The sequence below is a fragment of the Limulus polyphemus genome, unplaced genomic scaffold (assembly GCF_000517525.1).
Source record: "Limulus polyphemus unplaced genomic scaffold, Limulus_polyphemus-2.1.2 Scaffold0, whole genome shotgun sequence".
Taxonomy (NCBI): Eukaryota; Metazoa; Arthropoda; class Merostomata; order Xiphosura; family Limulidae; genus Limulus; species Limulus polyphemus.
The window spans coordinates 539,626-557,757 of NW_013665610.1; the positions used below are offsets into that span (position 1 = coordinate 539,626).

The following is an 18,132-nucleotide window of genomic DNA, read 5'->3' on the forward strand; positions in this document are numbered from 1 at the left end:
GACAAAATTCACCAATAATTTCTGCATTATGTCCATCCCTAGGATACCAATTTCACATCCAGGGTAGGAGATGACCATCATTTTTCTATGACTGATTTTACCTGGACATATAATGCTTGGAGACGGCTAGAATGGGTAAAGAAGAAAAACTTTAATATAAGTTTAACATATCAGCAAATGTACAACGTACCTGATGATGACAAAACCTTGTTGAAATGTTGTACATTTGCTGTTATATTAAACTTATATTAAAATTTTTCTTCATTACCCATTCAAACCTTCTCCAAGCATTATTAGTCTCAAAGTGTGTTCCTCGTCATCAAATTTACCTGGACATAGTTAGAAACATGCCTTTTCAGTCATATCTAGTCTATTACCATTTGCCAGAATGAAGTCAGTGTTAACTGGCCAGAATGGCAATTTCATTCAGAGTGCCTGATACATAACAACATTAACTAGTGTACTGGCAACTTCTGTCTCTTGCCTCTGTACCTTTATGGGCACATACAAGTGCCACCCAGCCCAGAGAGATCTGGGCTGATCACCAAACCTTTTTTGCATGAGCTGTCTGCTGCACTCTCTCAAGTTGATGGTCAAATCTGACTTGGGTTCCATTATTTTCCCATAACCAGAGTAGCAGCATCTTCTTGATGGAATAAAGGGCTGGACAATCCCATCTTGGTCAAATATTGCACCATATGTTCCTGAGTCCAGATCCTCTCTCTCCACACTCTTAACCATCAGGTTTGTAATCTGTTTAGCTCTTATCACTTCTACCTATGATTTCAGTATAAACCTTTAACCCATGGACTCTTGACCAACCCAGGCTGAAGCATCCTAAACATTGGGAGTGTGATGAAATGAGCATGTTCAGGGAACTCTACTTCTGGATGAGCCTCAGGTTTCTGCCCTTGGGTGGAGGAATGGTGAGCTACCATAGGTAGTTTGTCCATGAACTGTGTGTGATCCCAGGCTTCTGGGTAACCATGGGCACCTTGGCAATATACCCCCTTCCATGATGGAGAGGCTGAGAACTATTCCATGGATCACCAGCTTTGCTAGTTTATGCCTGTAGTGTCAGCTGCTATTTAATGGCATTGGCCGGAGCCAGAAAGTTAAGATCCTATAGAAACAGCACCATTTAATCTAAGATTTACCAGCACGTGCTACCACAATGATCCTTAGTCATATTTGTCTCCTGTACACTGAGGATAATCTTTAAGGGTAGAACCTGATTGACCATTCTGGATGAACTAGATTCCAGCAAGTGACCTTTTTGAATCTTTGGCCACAGCAAGAAAGAAGTCATAAACCTTCACAACATCAGCAAAAGTCTGATATCCACTAGAGGACTTCTCTGAGACTGAAAAAACATAGCATTATATACATGAAATAATAATGCCATTTTTGTCAAGATATAAGACATGACAAAATATGGGAGTTTGTATCCTCGAGATATAAGTAGAAAAGACCACTGTCTGTTTTACATAGTATGCTTCTCTTTACAGTTACCTAGTTTAGTAAGTATCTAAGCAAAGCATATTCTTTAAGTTGCAACAAAAATGTGGCCAAAAGTAAAGGAAACACCTCAACAAAATTTTTTAACTACTTCATTTCATGTTAATATTTACCTCTAATATACCAAGTTTTGCTGTCAACAATTTTCATTGCTATGATGTAAAGTAAGTAACTTTTGAACTTACATGCATAAAGAAAGCATTGTATGAAATAGTGTAAAGTAAGAAAAGAAAAGTAACTCCTAAACTTACATATATAAACAAAGTGGCTCAGCATAGCATGGTGTTCAAGAAACATACAATCTGAAGGCTGCAAAATCGAAAACAAGCATCAAACATGCTCACTCTTTCAACCAGTGAGGCATTATCATGTTATGGTCAATCCCACTATTCAATGGTAAAGAGTAGCCTGAGAGTTGACAGTGAGTGGTGTTCACTAACTGTCTTCCCCCTAGTCTTTCACTTCAAATTAGGAATGGCAGATAGACCTCAAGTAGCTTTGCATGTAAAGAAATAAATAAACTAATATAAACAAAGTATTACATGAAATAATATAAATTAAAACATACAAAAACTCAACTTAATCAGTTTCTTTATCATTTGTTTGACTAAGTTTCAGTTTGATTAACCAGAATTGTTATTAAGTTTCATTGTAGTCTTAATCTCCCTTTTTCTTCCCCAATTTCAATTCTCATCCTTGGGTGTACAGGTATTATACATAATTTTAAAATTCCATCAACCAATAAGGGATATTTATTTCTATAAATAAGATTATTCAGTGTTAGAGTTGCTGCTAACTCATGCCTTGATGTTTGCCATGGAAAATGTGTTATGCTGATGTATTCCATACTTGTTAATCCATTTGGGTGGCTACTTATAGCTATTATCATGAAAACCCATAATTTTCTTAAATTACCCATAGGATTGTGCGATTTTTGCCCTTATTCAGGAAGTTACTATTTTGGAAGAAGGAAGTTGTGGTGTATCACTATAAGAAACTGAAAAGGATTGCAAATTATGATAACAATATGGTGATACTTTATTTCTCAAAAGAAACAAAAACAAACCAAAACTCAGGCATGACATTGAATCTGTAGCAATCAGTATCTGGTTTTAGGCTTTCTAAACTAATTTAATAACCATAGTCACTATGGCCAATGTGTAATATTTGATAGGTATGGTATTCAAATGCATTTATTGGCTGAAAATTTATTCATAATCTGTTCTTTTGAAGCATTTACATGTATGTGTTCCATTTAAGTTATCCATTGATTTTTTTCAAGAAAATGCATTTGTACTGTTTGTTTGCTTATCAACTTTTGTAATTTATGTAAACTTTATTTTATAAATATTTTGTGTGATTGAATAAAGTTTGAAATTTTATTTCTTTCTGTATATGCATGTTTAAAATCATATTGTTTACCTGTACCCTGTGCTTGCAGCCTGCTTTTGTGCTGTGTTCACATGTATATATGACTCTTGTATGCAAAAATTCATCAATAAAACCAAAAACGACAACAAAGAAAGATTTTGTGTAAAATAGTGTAATTATTATTGTTTATTAAAATAAAAGCTCTCTTTTAAAATAAGCCTTACAGTGGCTCAGAAATAAGTCTGAAGGCTTATAACACTACAAATTGGATATCAATACCTGTGATGGGCACAGCATGAATAGCTCATTGTGTAGCCATGTGCTTAACAAAAAACAAGCTTTTTTAAAATAATATTTAATACTTTTACATCTTATGCACTGTATGACAGATAGTATATGCATAGACTTCTAATATATTATTGTAAATAACTATAAAAGGTGGAGAATTTCATTACAAATAAAAACATATATTCCAGTACTTGTCTTTATTAAATGTTAAATGCTAGTTTGGTTTTTAAGGTCAGTATCATATAACACTGCAGCTGTGAATAAAAGCTGCAAGTTTCACCTACATAAAGTTTCTTGATTTATTACTTAAACTTAATTCAAGCATGTTTGTTTAGTTTTTAAGGTATTTTTCTTAACTTTTTCAGTGTTCTTACTGTATATGAAATTTTATTGTAAACCATTTCACCTATTCTTGTAAAATCTTATACCCACTAGTAGTTTTAATTATCAATATATGTTAAAGAGAAATGAGAATCACATTATCTGAAATAAATATATAATTAACATGCAATGCTTAAGTAATGTAGAGTTTACAATTGTACTTTAACAATTAGAAATTATTTTTATACCTATTTCATATTTCTACAATTAAAAGATTGTTTTTTTTTATAGGCATGTGTATTTAACATATTACACTTTAAACAACTCTAAAGCCAAAGCATTAAGAATAACTTTACCTCTAGCTTTAATTGAAAGTATTAAAATTGATAACTGCTTAATTGATAGCATAACAGATACTTAGTTATGTATTATCTATTAAAATGTTGATAAGTGTATAAGATATTGTATTTATTATATAATAACATTTTTAATTATAAAATTTCACTTTACAGAATAATAATAATGACTTCCAAAAGGAATGAAAAATACACATGGAACCAATGAATAATTAAGAACAAAATTCTCATAAACTGCCAGTACAAGTTCATGCATGAAAATTTAAATGTTTCCAGTACTTTACAAGTATATTTTTATCATCAAAACCAGGTTTGTCAGGAGGTTGTTATTGGAGATATTGCAGGAATAGTAAAATTGACAATATATAGTACAGTGTAACATTTTCCATAAGAACAGTTATAAAACTAACTTGTAGGTACAAATATATGATTATTAACTTACAAAGATGTTAAAATGAGTTTTAATAAGGAAAAGTAAGTTTAGATCTAAATGACAAAGTCTGGTTAGAGTTATGTAGATGATTTGATATTTATAGATGTTCTTGACATCTTAGTAATCAAATTTAACCCAGATAATTTCTTTTGTTACCTGTGTTTAAGGTTAAGATATAATTATTTTTTCTGTAAAATTGACAGGTTTATACCTTATTTAATTGTCAATTGTTTTAATTTGAAATTATTAAATAAATTAAAAATTGGTGAAAAGACACTTGTAGTTTAGTTTCTTCATCTTTTGTGGCCAGTAGGAATGGGTTTCTCATTTTTTAGGTGACCTGAACATGTGGACCGAACAAGACCGGTGGAGTTGGTCGATTGAAAAAGTCCATAATTGGCTATCATCTATGTATGAGTATACATTTGATTTAGGTATAACATATTACACATTCACAGCCTTCATTTCCAAATTGTGTTTTACTTAGCTTTATATTGATGAAATGTGCTCATGTTTTTCAAGATCTGTTACAAGATATTCATACTTTAAAAGACTCATTTAATATTGTTTCTACTTGACAGAACAGGGCATTTTTGATGTGAGTGATACAAATGTAAATAAGTGTCCAGTGTTATTTTAAGTAAGGTACACTTAAGATGTTGATTGTACAATAGTTATTGTAACTGGAGAAAAGATTATAAAAATAAGAACGTTTTTGTTTGAGGAGTATATGATATATAATTTTCATAAATACAGTGTATGCATTAAATATTGTTTATTTTCAATCACAAAATTAACAGCCACAGAACCAGGATCCAAGAACACGTGTACTTATGTTATCAGGAATAATAATACATTTTTGTTTTAAGTCATGTGCAGTATACAACTTATATACTCAGAGTATGTTTGTTTTTCTATTATAAATATAATGATATTAAATCAAACAGTTGTATAATTATCATTTTCTGGTGATTTTAATATTTTGAAATTGCAAGTAACAGCATTACAGCTGTACTCATAAAGGAAAATTTGTATGATAAATGTATGCTGTAATGTACATAATGAAGTCCATAAATGCACATGTGAGAACATACATGATTTAAACTTTATATGTGTATCGCCAATTAGGCCATAACATAGAGAAAACACATAGTCTCATTATAAAATTTTTGAAAATTATGCACTACCTTAATAATAGTGATTCTTGTGATATGGTTTTCTCATAGCTGATGTTAAACACTGTATATATGTTTCGTATAACATATGCAAGTATTATTAAACAAAATTTAGTTTTAAGTGTTTTTGTATATAGAATATTAATTCTGAGATATAACTTAACTATAGCCTACTGAAACTTAAGTGTTAATTAAACAGTGTACATTAGTGATTCCAATACAGTACACTACCTCCACTCACAGATATAGCTATTCTCGCTCAGTGCTGCCCATGAGTGCAAACATGTTTTTGCATGCCACAAGCCTTGAGCTCCACCCCACAATCAACATGATTCAACTGCATCATGTGTCAACTCTCCATCAATAGGAGTATGACACACTCTCCTAATGCATGTGACTCGCTCTATTCGATTTTACTGAACTTCTCATCTGGCAGTGCTTATGTCAAGCCTTTTCTCACTGTGCTTTTCAATTGTGTTTTTCTTTAAACTTAATGAATTTTTTGAATTTTTTTTTTCAACATTGATTAACCTGTTTTGCAATTTATTCCGAAGTGGAATTGTTATTCTCATTTTTCAAACATTCTTGGACATATGGATAACTTACTTTTTTTTCTAGTTTTACATCTATTAATTCTAACACTGTTGCATTTGGTCATTCATCTTTAATGGTGAATTCCAAACTCCAAGTTACCACATTGGAGGTAGTACCATCTACCAGCACACTTACAAGTGTAAGTGTGCTAGAAGATGGTATGATCCAATTTGGTTGGATTTATTTTCCATTGACATTTCACATACCCTGTATCATTCAACATGTGCTGATTTGGTCTTCCGTTCCTCATCCACTTGCACTGATTGCCGATGCGTTCCAACAGGATTGGACCAACAAATACCTTTATGTGTATCCTCCCATTCATCTCTTTCCTAGGCTGATTTCCATCATCCACACCACTCCTTGTCAAGTCCTTCTGATTTCTCCTTACTAGTTTCTGCAGCTGCTCCAGCTCCAATCTGCTCCACCATTACCCCTTCTTCTTTCTCCATCCCTTCTATGTCAGCCTCAGTCACCAGCATTTCATCCAGCCCTTCTTACCCCCTGTCTTCTTGTCTGTTTTTTAACTGGTCCTTGGTGAGGAGATCCAGATTGCCACAGTGAGTCACTTCATTTTTAGCACATTTCATACACCATTCTTCTATGGATGTTTATTAACATAAGTGGAATGTTTTCTACCATTGGTCTTCACTTGCTCAACCCACTGTTCTTTTTCTTATGTATTTCTTCATTTGGCTGTTTGATCAGAGAACTTCTGTCTCCACGATCATGGGTTATTGGGCTGCCTTATCCCACATTTTTCTAGGTACTTAAAAGTTTTTACCTCTCCCACCTCCTCAGTACATGGTTCTTCTGGATTGGGATGTCAATGTGGTTCTTCACTGTCTTACTTTACTTCCGTGTGAACCTCTGTCCTTGTGTTCAATTTTTCATTTACCTCCTTCTCCTCTTGGCCTATGGACATTGGTGGTTGGATTTAGTTGCCATTGAAATGTTACATGCCCTGTATCAATCATCATATTGGGATTGATCTTTCTTTCCTAAAACTTCAGTAGCTCGTGAGGGTAATTCTTCCTTCTTGCCAATTTCCCTTCCTTCTATTTCCCACTTATATTCCCAGTGTGATCCAGATATACTACTATGTCCTGTAAGTGCTCTTCCTTGTTATATTGTTCAATGCAGATAGTGAGAGATAAATGTATCAGAAGTGGTCCAACATAACTGATTGAATAATTTCCTCAAATTGTTGACAGAGATGAGATGCCAGGGAAAAGGTAAGGTGCCTGATCTTGTCAAAAGACACCTGGAACAAATTATGGGAAGAAGGAGACAAGGAAAAATAAGCCAATCAAATTAAAAGCCAAAGCCAATTGGTAATAGTGGAAGAAGAAGGTTCATAAACAGAGGATAGTTGGGAATGGGCACCATGGAAGGAAGCCATGCAGATAGCTGTTTTTTTCCTCGTTGTATTATTGTCTTCCACCTGTTGCCATTCTTCAGACTTCAGTGAGACTGTGGCTGGGTAAGTTATCTTTTTGTATATATACCTCTTATTTTTAAGGGGCATGTCCTTTTTCTTCTTTAAAGATCTCACTCTGTGGTGAGTGGTGACTGTCAAGGTATACATAAACTAATCAAATCTACACTGTAAGACCATGATCACTTAACAATTATAATTTCCATGGCCACTAAACACACATTGTTGAGATGGGGTGTTCCACAAGATCGCTCATAGGTTTTTTTCTCATGATACATTTGCTTCATTAATATGTCCATTCTGGACTGTACTAACCCATGGACTTCATGGATAAAGCAGAAGGGGATAGTTCCCTTCCCTGCCATTTTTTAGATTGAATATATCCAGAGTGATCTGCTTTTCAAAAAGGGTTTTCATGGTTACCTGTTGCACTGTCTCTGGTGTTGACATTCCTGTGTGCTCTCCACTATGGTTTATCCACCCTTTTCCTTCCAGTACAGTATGGGAGTCCTTACCAATTTTCAGTTCCAAGCCACTAATATGTTGGACCATGGAAGCATCCTCCTGAATGTGATCAATATATATGATGAAAATAATATTGAATCCACTCAGTTGAGAGTAGGGTGGTGGTGGTGTTTTGCTGGTGTAGATGACAAGATGTCCTCCAATCTGATGCTTCATCTCTGAATGGGTTTTTCTGAGAGGAAGTTGTAGCTTTGGAGTGAGTCATCAAAACTGTAGTTTACCTCTTTGATTGGATCCCTCATCCTACCCCCACATGGATGTTGGTTCCCAGTGGCTGAGTTTTGGATTCATAGCTGGGCCAATCAACATAAGTCCACACACATGTATTACAGGTGTCTTTGTTCCCTCACTCTATTGGATTCATGTTCCCTACTACCATGTTGTGATTCTTGGTGAATGAACATGCAGGTTACTATAGTTTTTCATCTTGCAAAGAAGATTGTATATATCAAGGATGTTACTGCACAGGGGGTGGTTCCTGTGTGATTGGTTTTGAGTGGGATATTTCACAATACAGGAGCATCTTTATTATTCCGATCATCTGGATGTTGGGTTCCCAAATCGGTAAAACATTTTATCACTTTTCTATCATGTGCCCTGTTCACAGATTGGTGGATATGATATCTCCCTCCAGTGTGCTGAACTTGAAGTGAGGATGTATGAACTTGTTTTGTTGACTTACCTATGGTATGATCCTCATCCTACCCCTATATGGATTTTAGTTCCTATTGGCTGGTTTTTGGATGCATTTGACTTGCCATGTACAGTCTGTTGCATCCTAGCCACTCAACACCTTAAGGCACATCCTTTTTACTCTCACCTACATTACTGTCATCAAAGGGATTGAAATTACAATATCTGGTGGTTTGGATCCCTATTCAACCATTGTTCTCTCCCTTTTGGATGTGCTCCTCCCATTTTCTATCCATGTTTGTAACACCTCTTTCCACTCTGGGCATAGAGTATACCTGGTACAGAAGTGGTGTGGTCTCTCATGTATGATCCTCTACTGTGAGGACCTCCCCTTTTTGGGTGTTCTTTAGATGCTTTCAAAGGATGCTTCTTTTTTTCCTTCACACTGTCTTCTATCTATTCAATGTGAGCTTCTAGCTATATATGTGAGAAGATTTAATGCACTGTATCGGAAGTTATAATTTTCCTACACTGAAAATGTATTTCCAATAGGTCACACTTCCCACCCTTCCTCCCCACTGAAAACTGGTGCTTCCATTTTCTGCCAAAACTTGAAGTGATAGTTCAGTCAAATTGAATAGAGGGAGTCACATGCATCAGGAGCAGGTGTTGCACTCCTATTGGTGGAGGGTTGTCGCATGATGATTTACATGTGAGATGCAGTTGAACTGCATTGATCATGGGGTATGTGGGAGCTCAAGGCCTGTGGCATGTGAAAAAATGTTTGCATATAGAGGGCAACACTGAACGAGAATCACTATATCTGTGAGAAGAGGTAAGTACCTATCAGAAATACATTTTCAGTATAGGAAAATTATAACTTTATTATTATTCCTGATGAATTGTAGAGTTGGCTAACACAGGTTCAGGTACCCAATGACTGACAATGAAACTTTACTTGTAAAACAAACTTTATTTACATAGCAAGATAAAGCCAGTCTCCAATGAGTTGTATTTTGTATGGAACTGGTAATCATTTTAGTTGAAGATAACTTTATTTATTTTTATTTGTCTTATAATTTTAAGTCCATTCAGAAGTGTTTATCAAAGTCTGTTAAGTGTGTGATAATCAAGAAGAAATTAAAAATCAATTTCAAAGTCTTTTTTACACAATCATTTTGTATTTACAATGCTGCAGTCATCAAGCACTTGTTCTAGAACAAGGTCTAATAACTTCTTTAAGAGCAGACTCCTAGCAATCAGTTTTTATCTTTAAGAGTTTGAAGTCTAACCTTATCTGCCTTTCTTGGTTTATAGATAAAGCTAAATAACTTAACACTAATACATATACAGATTTGAGTATGTTATATTAAAACAATTTTAAAGCCTCACTCCACAGTCACAGCTCATGTTGCACAAATCCAGTTGTGTTCTATCTGACAGCTGTTCATTTTAATAATACCCCTACAGCATAGTTTCCATTGCAAAAGGCTCTGTTCAAAGTGCACATCTCCTCCCCTGCATGCTTTCCATAAGCCATTTAGTGTATGAGAGAAATGGTTTCTCAGAGCCTGATTCAACAATCTTATTGCACAGAAATCCAGAAGTGCTGCATTTGGTCACTTAACCAGTATGTTTTCATATAGAATAATATGAGTACCCATTTCATTCTCTAGCTGCTTCAGGTGTGAAATGGTTGTGTCACTTTTTTGCATGGAGATCCTTCTTGCTTTTATGTTGCTTAGAGCATGTAAATAACTTTTACTATTGCTTTTGTGTTCATGGATTCTCACTTGTTACAAGATGCCATGTTTTGTTTACCCTGGTTGAGTTATAGCTTATTGCAGGTCCCTTTCTGGATGGTCCTGGTGCCCCAAGTTGATCTGTATTCCTTTATTTTCCAATGCCTTTATGTACAAGGGATATCCCTGTCTTGAAATTCTACTTCATGATCTGATGGTATGATTATCTTTGATCAGAAAAGACTGTTAACATATTCTTCACAAAAGTGATCTATTTTTGTGTGGCATCCTGCTACTTATAAAATGCTAAGCAATTTAAAGATGCAGTTATGATTCATTCTGTTTACCCTAAACTGTATATTGGCTATGGTTATCATGTGATGTGTTGATTTGCCTATTCAAAATCATTTTAATATGACATACTCAACACTTTGTATACAAATCAGAATAAGCCTTAGTGTTAACTCATCATATGAGATCATCCCTTAAACCTAGATATATATGGATTTCAGCTTGTTGAAAGCTAAGCTGCTCTTATAAAATGCTAGATTCAAAGTATTTAAATAAGAAAAAGCATATTTTGGCACTGTTTGCTTTAACATTTTTTCCAACCAATGAAGCTAAGAAGCAGAACCTAACCAATCTAGTGTTTTGACTCCACATCATTCAATAGCATCAGCCTTTCATCTACAGCCTACTGACAGAACAACTTTCTAATAAGAAGCTATACATCAAAATCATGTATTATGCACATGTGAAATTCCAAGTTTGATCTATGATATATACATGGAAAAGAACAGACAAGAGCATTGAAAACTTATAGCTCTGTAATAGCTTAATGTTTAACTTCCAAAATATGTTTAAAAATACTTTGAAATAATTTTATTTTCATCAGATAAAACCTACTTATGAAAATTACATAAACTGTATGTTATGTATATTAAAACTAACATTTAAAATGTTAACTTTCAAATAATTAGTATGAAGAATCTGGTTAATTAGTTATCTGATTAGCAACTAATTACAAAAACCATTAACTAATACACTTCTTATTTCAAAAAATCATGAAAACTCCTAGCTTAAAGTATGTATGTCTTTTAGTTAAACAGTAATTTTTTATGCCTCCTCACACTTATTGACCATGTATTTAACTTTAAAATATGTGAGAACCATATTAAGTGTATTAACCAATAATAATTATTATATCAGTGCCCTTTCTATCTTCAAACTTTAAACATCTGAATGAGATAGATGCATAGGAAAGCTATTACAATAAATTCCTATAGTCAACATTAAGATACAGCCATACATATGTGATGATACTTCAACCATGGTTATATTGCCTGCTGAGGGTGATGTATTACATTACTACAAACATATCAAGTACATATGAAATATGATCCATTTAAACAGAGTTTTATTTCACAGTGGTTCTCATAGAAGCAATTTTTAATTTTCTCATGGTGTATTTTCATATGAAAATTAAATCACATACATTAAAAAGTGTTATTTAGCTGTTCAGTAATCTCCTCTGTAATACGAGTGATTGTAAAATGATTTACAGTTTAAGGTTTAATCAAAAGTTGTTACTGTGATGTGTTATAGGTAAATGTAGTTACTTAGTGATATCTGTGCATGTTTATACAAGATGGTTATTTACAAAATTGAGATAATCATTTGCGGTAACAGAAAATATTCTTTAACAGTTATACTTGTCATAAGACATTAGTATTAATTAAAAATATAATAGGTCTAATACTAATGTCTAACAACAAATATGATTGTAATCATTCTTTGTCAGCTTGTAAAAGACATGCACACCATAACAAGTGATTTTTGTTTCCTTCATTACATCTGGTATAGATGAAAATTCGGGGTCACCTGGAGTGTGTTTATTGTGTCAGTTTTTTGTTTTGGTAATTCAAGCTAATAAATCACATGCACTGCCCTTACTGGATTCTATTAGTTTATTTTGTTTTATATACATACAATTAGATTTACGTGTGCTTGCAACTGAAATAAATGCTTTCTGCAATAATGTTTTTATAATTTAATGATGCCACAGTGTAGCAACTTACAGATGTTCAATAAATATTTTAATAAACAAATAATGCTTTGTGTGTTTAAGGAGGTTTTACCAAAGCTCAGTGGGAGGATGTGACTGGATCAACACCTCTGACTTTTGTTAATGATTGTGTTTCATTTACAACCACTGTATCAGCAAGGTATGTTTGTATATTTTTGTTAAGTTTCTTACAACCATTGGAATTTATATGTGGGTGGGTAAACTTGGGCTATGGTAATTACATTATGATTTATATGTAAATTATTTGTGTACTTGTTTCTCTAAAATATCATTAGCAATTTTCCTATTGTATTTTTTTTTTAGATATTTGAAAACATAATTGCTTTTAGGGCTTTGTGATATTTATGTGACATGTATTCATGCCTAAGATTGAAATGGCAAACAACTGAAAATGATATTTTCCATAGTATCACGTATATCTTATGCCATTGTCAGTTGTTTTAGAAGTTTATTAGCAGAGCACAATTTTATCAAGGCACAAATTCAAGTTGCATTGTTTTTGAAGATTAAAATAGTGGTGTACATATGTATATTGATTCTATGAAAATTATGTTTAGAGAGGTGTTCCTTAGAAAATTGTTTAGAGCAAGACATATAGGTTGCTTCAGAAATGTATGTGTAGCTAAATGTTTACAGCTACAGATTGGAGTTTGTTCGTTTTCACCTTTGAAATTTTGTTCTTGATCAATTTCACCATATTAATAGTATATCATAAGGATTGAGTGGAATGATCTGTTTTGACATGAAAAAAGAAGACATAATGCTACAACTAATATTTTATGATTCTCAACAAAGATACGATTTTCAAATTTTTCTTATTGAAGAATATGTTACAAAGTATATTTTGGTGCATAGGTAGTATTATGGGGGAGGGAGTAGTTGTCCCTCCCACAAACTTTTTTGAAGTTTTGATACAACTTAACCCTGGATTTGATTACTGCTGTTGACAATATGTTTTGCAGTGTACAACATTAGATGCTGCACTCCCTGCTCTGAATTGCAGTTTTGCCTATTCAAGGCTTATCAGGCAAACCAAAGAAATACAATTAGGCCTCTTATAATTATGATGAGTATGTAATATTTATGGAGTGTTTGAGAGGATGTGGCCAATTAAAGAATGCATTAGGCTTCTACATCATAGAATATATTTTCAATTTTACCTTTGGTGAAAAGAAGAGAAATAAGTAATATAATCATTAAAAAGTTGATCCTCATTGTAATATTAAATAATATATTAGGTGCAATGCCATAATAATTTTCACACACCTAAATTAATTTAGGTTACTATACTGTGAGTTAAAAAGGACTCAAAAAACCTCATAAGTGTTATATACAAATCACTGTTGCAAGAGGCCTAACTATATATTGTTTGGTTCATTGCCCCAAGCTTTGCTGATGACTCTTGATTGGCAAAACTTCATTCCACAATAGAGAGTGTTAGGCCTTTACAGAAGTCTCTAATATGCATATTGATTGTTTATTATAGGTTTTGGTTGATGGACTGTAGACATGTTAATGAAGTTGGAAATTATGCAACTGAGCTGTATAGAGAAGTAATCTATGTGCCCTTCATGGTAAAATTTGTGGTGTTTGCCAAGCGTTATGAAACTATGGAGGCAGAGCTTCGAGTCTTTTGCATGACAGATGACAAGAAAGAGAAAACACTTGAAACTCAAGAAAACTTTACAGAAATAGCTAAAAGTCGTGATGTTGAAGTGAGTTTATTTAGTTTTAATCCTTAGTATGCACATTTGTTTGTCCATATATTTTTGCTATTTTTATATACTGAGAACTATCTAAGATTCTAATTTATTAGTTTGAAATTATAAGTGATAATTTCATGAACAAATTAAATGTTCATTCAACTTTGGAAGTTATTCTGAAAAAAGAAAAAATAGGCTTTGAGGGATTTGATTTTAAATTAAAGCTATTGAAATTTAATCTAATGTATTATTTGTAATAAATGGCATTTTGAGTAACTACACTTTCAAATAATGTACATTCAAAATAAATTTCAAGGACAATACTATTATCTACAATTATAGCTATTTCTCTTGGCATGGAGCACACAAAGGTTTAGATTTTTTTCCATTCTCTCTCTGCTCATTACCCACTATTATGAGTTTACGTGTGTCTGAGCATTTGCACTCATAACCCATATTACAATACTTATTATGTAGATCAATCACAGTATTTCACCTCCATGTGGCTAATGTGCACTGCATCATGCATTGTCACATTTGTTTTAGATATTCGTAAAGTCAGACTTATCTATATACTCATTCTTGACACTTTGATGGATTCTTTTTTTACTTTAGTCTTGTGGTATTCTCAGTTTCACTGAGTTCTCTTTGAGTAACTGGGAAGGATCCATGGAATAACAGGAGGCTTACCAGAAAATGATTTTCAGTGCAGAAAATTAGAATTTTCTGAACTCTACTGAGTTTGAAGAAAAATAGAAGACTAGATGCAATGTACAACACAGTGAAACAATCTTTATTTCAATCAAAATAAAGTATTAAGACAAGTGTATTTGTGGCACCTTTACTGGATTGTATGTTGGATTGAGTGTGGCCCTTCTTTTTGATCAATACTGATTCAATACATTGTTCATGGAAGAGGCCCACTGTCTCTCTATAATTCCAAGTGCAGAGTAGTACCATCCTGGGTCCCTGGTTGAGCGGTGTTTTTCTACATCCTCCCCATAATTCTGGGGGCAAAAGGAATTTACCTTGCCTACATGGTTGGGGAGTGAGGATAAGTGTTCATGATTCCTGACTGGATGAGATCTGTTTCCTTAGGTTGAGTAAGGCATACATGGTCCTGCCATTCCAAGCCTGAGGTGTTGCCTTTTGGACTTCTTCAGGTTTGTCCACTTCAGTGTTGCTTAATTTCTCATCGTGATTCTGGGGGCTCAGAATGCATCACTCTATGGCTATAGGGTTGGGATCCACTCATAAGTATATAAATATATATATAGTTTGCAGTCCATTTGCCTTAGCCACCAACATGGGATATAGAGACCATGGCCCTTTAATTCCAACCATGAGTAATGGAACCTTGGCTGTCTGGTTGGGGCCTGGCCTACAGTGATGATAAATCAGGTAAAATCCCACCCACAATACAGGAATTAAGTTCCAGGCAAAGAGAATACCTGTTCTGGATGCAGTTCCCTCATTAGAGTGCCAATCTTCTAATGACACACCCATGAGCTATGCAAATGCTTTCTGTATGAATAATTCCCTCACCGGCCTTTCCATCTATTCAATGTGGGATTCTAGCTATAAGTGGAAGAGGAGGAAAGTATGTTTTGGAAGTTAATGTTTTCCTAAATTGAAAATGTATTTCCAATAATACTTACCTCTGCTGACACTCTCCTGCCCTTTCTCCTCACAAAGAGCTGGTGCTAGAGACTGGGATTGAGTCAGTCTAGAAAAAGTGATAATGTTATCTGAATGAGGTGCTTGTATACGCCACCAGGATAGAGGATAGAGCGTATAGAAGACTGGAGCAAATGAGAAAAAATCAGACCAATGCTTAGATGGGCAAAAGAAGAAACCCTGGCAGTTGAGTAATAGCTCTAAGTGTGAGCTGGGGTAAGTATTATTGGAAATACATTTTCAGTTTAGGAAAATCTTAATTTTGGTTATTGTTTGTGGCTCGTATAACCTTCTAAGGTGATCTTTTCACTATTCATTATTTCAATGTTTCCCCTTTTAATAGATTTATGCTCTGTACATCTGAAAGTAACATAGTGTTGTATTTTTAAGTTGGTGAATAACTGGTATCTCCTCATTTGTTTATTTTATATATGGGTACTTTCAATCATCAAGTTCCTGTTTGTGGTTGCAGTAGCCCCGTAGGAAAGTGTACATTGTACTTGATCTCCTTTGTCACTTTTTTTCTTTAACTGGTACTTTAAAGTCTTTCCCTGCCTTAGATGCTTAGTCTTTTGGTTTGGGTTTCTCAGTGTTGAGCATTCTCTTTGCAAGTTTTAGGTGGTTTTGTAATTCATTAGTTATCATTCTATACCAGTTTTTTGTAGTACAATTCTGATCTGGCATCCATACTGAACACTATCCTCCCTGGAACAAATACAGGCCCATACATCTACTTCTGTCTTAGAATTTTTCTTTAATGACGTTAGTCAGTTTAGATCTATTGAACTATTTTATGATGCAGATACCTGGCTGATAAATGCTATATGTTCTTCTTTAGATTTAGTTTTTAGAGCACCTTGTATGATTGTTCTGGGCCCTATAATAGATAAATTTGCAATGCCTAGTCACTGAAATGATAGTAATAACTGTTAAACCAACACTGTTAATTTTTTTCAATTGTCATTTTCTCTTCTGCTAGCCTTGCATCTTTTTTCTCCAGGAGTAATAGGTGTCTCTTTACTTCTTCTCATATCTCACCCAGTTAAATATGAGGATTTGAACTAAATGCATTGGTAGAAATAATATTTGAAATCAACATTTTAATAGTAAGAGGAAGTTTATTGTTACTGTTTCTACCCTCATCCTCATATTAAATTGATTTTGAGGAAAATGTGACAATACATGCTGCAGTATGGGCAACATGGAGGCCAAGTACTAGATAATACTGTATTACAGACTATGGTTTGTCCATTGGTGCTATGGTATAGAATTTGAGTACATCTGTTTTAAATGAGTAAATTTATTATAGAGGAGGAGGAAATAGAGAGAATTGCAAAAGTTGTTTAAACCTATGGTTATATAATTTGCAACATAGATCTTTAGGTATAGTATAATCTACTTTAGTTTTTATGCTTGGTATTATATAAACTACTCTGTTATTTTACTAGACTAAATTTATATTTTGTATCAGAAACATGTAAACTCACCTCTTTACACAACAAAGAATTATTACCTAGTGCCACTGTCATGAGGAGTTTTCAACATACCACAAGCAACTCCCACTCCTACACGTATTAACACATCATTAGACTATAGCTCTCCACCAATAGGAGGGCAATATATCATCCATGCACAGTAATCTTCATGAGCATCAGCATTGGAAAAAAGGCTCATTCTTGTTTTTAAATGTCTTGAATTTGTTTCTTTGTATTTAGAGTTACAAGAGTTTTTGCATTGAATCTGTTACTTCAACTTTAGTTGAACCTTGTTGTCTGACTCTTCTTGTTTTGTACTCATGTACTTATATTTTCAACTAAAACTTTATTCAACTATAACAACAAAAAAATGATTTTGTGGATCATTTTGAAAATGAATTCTCATATCCCTAGGTCTTGATGCTCCACTACAAAGAGTTGTCTCCTACTGTTTCAGTGGTGACTGGAGGCAGTCTGACAGTTACTGATGTTATCTGCTATTCTGCACCAGGTGGTTGGTTCTGTTGTACCTTCTTCTTCTCAGATATAAGATTCTTGAGCTCCTGCTTCTGTTACTTTGGCTGAGCCTGTTTCATCTCTCGATAATCATGATTAATTGTTATCATCTCCTGTCTTTGCTTTTGGTATTTCTCTTCCTGATGAGGAATAGCTAAACAAAATTTCATCTTTTGCTGCATTATTTGCTCAGATGTGTGACATTCTTTCTCTTTCTTCAGTTGTTGCTGCTAATTCTCAGGTTATGTTGCTGCATTTTCCTCCTTCTTCTGGCTATCTTT

At 33.9% G+C, this 18,132-nt stretch overlaps 1 protein-coding gene across 10 annotated transcripts in view; it reads left to right on the top strand.

Annotated features, from left to right (window-relative positions):
* LOC106456833 (ankyrin-2-like) overlaps window positions 1-18,132 on the top strand; it is a 171,222-nt gene that overhangs the window by 102,506 nt on the left and 50,584 nt on the right. For 6 of the 10 annotated variants that reach the window (XM_022383585.1, XM_022393917.1, XM_022382520.1 and 3 more), the window contains exons 26-28: window positions 4,623-4,721; window positions 12,523-12,619; window positions 13,967-14,195. In XM_022383585.1, coding sequence (XP_022239293.1) covers window positions 4,623-4,721; window positions 12,523-12,619; window positions 13,967-14,195 — 425 coding nt within the window. The remainder of the gene's footprint in view (window positions 1-4,622; window positions 4,722-12,522; window positions 12,620-13,966; window positions 14,196-18,132) is intronic. The other 4 variants (XM_022379233.1, XM_022382024.1, XM_022381523.1 and 1 more) reach the window with 1 other exon arrangement.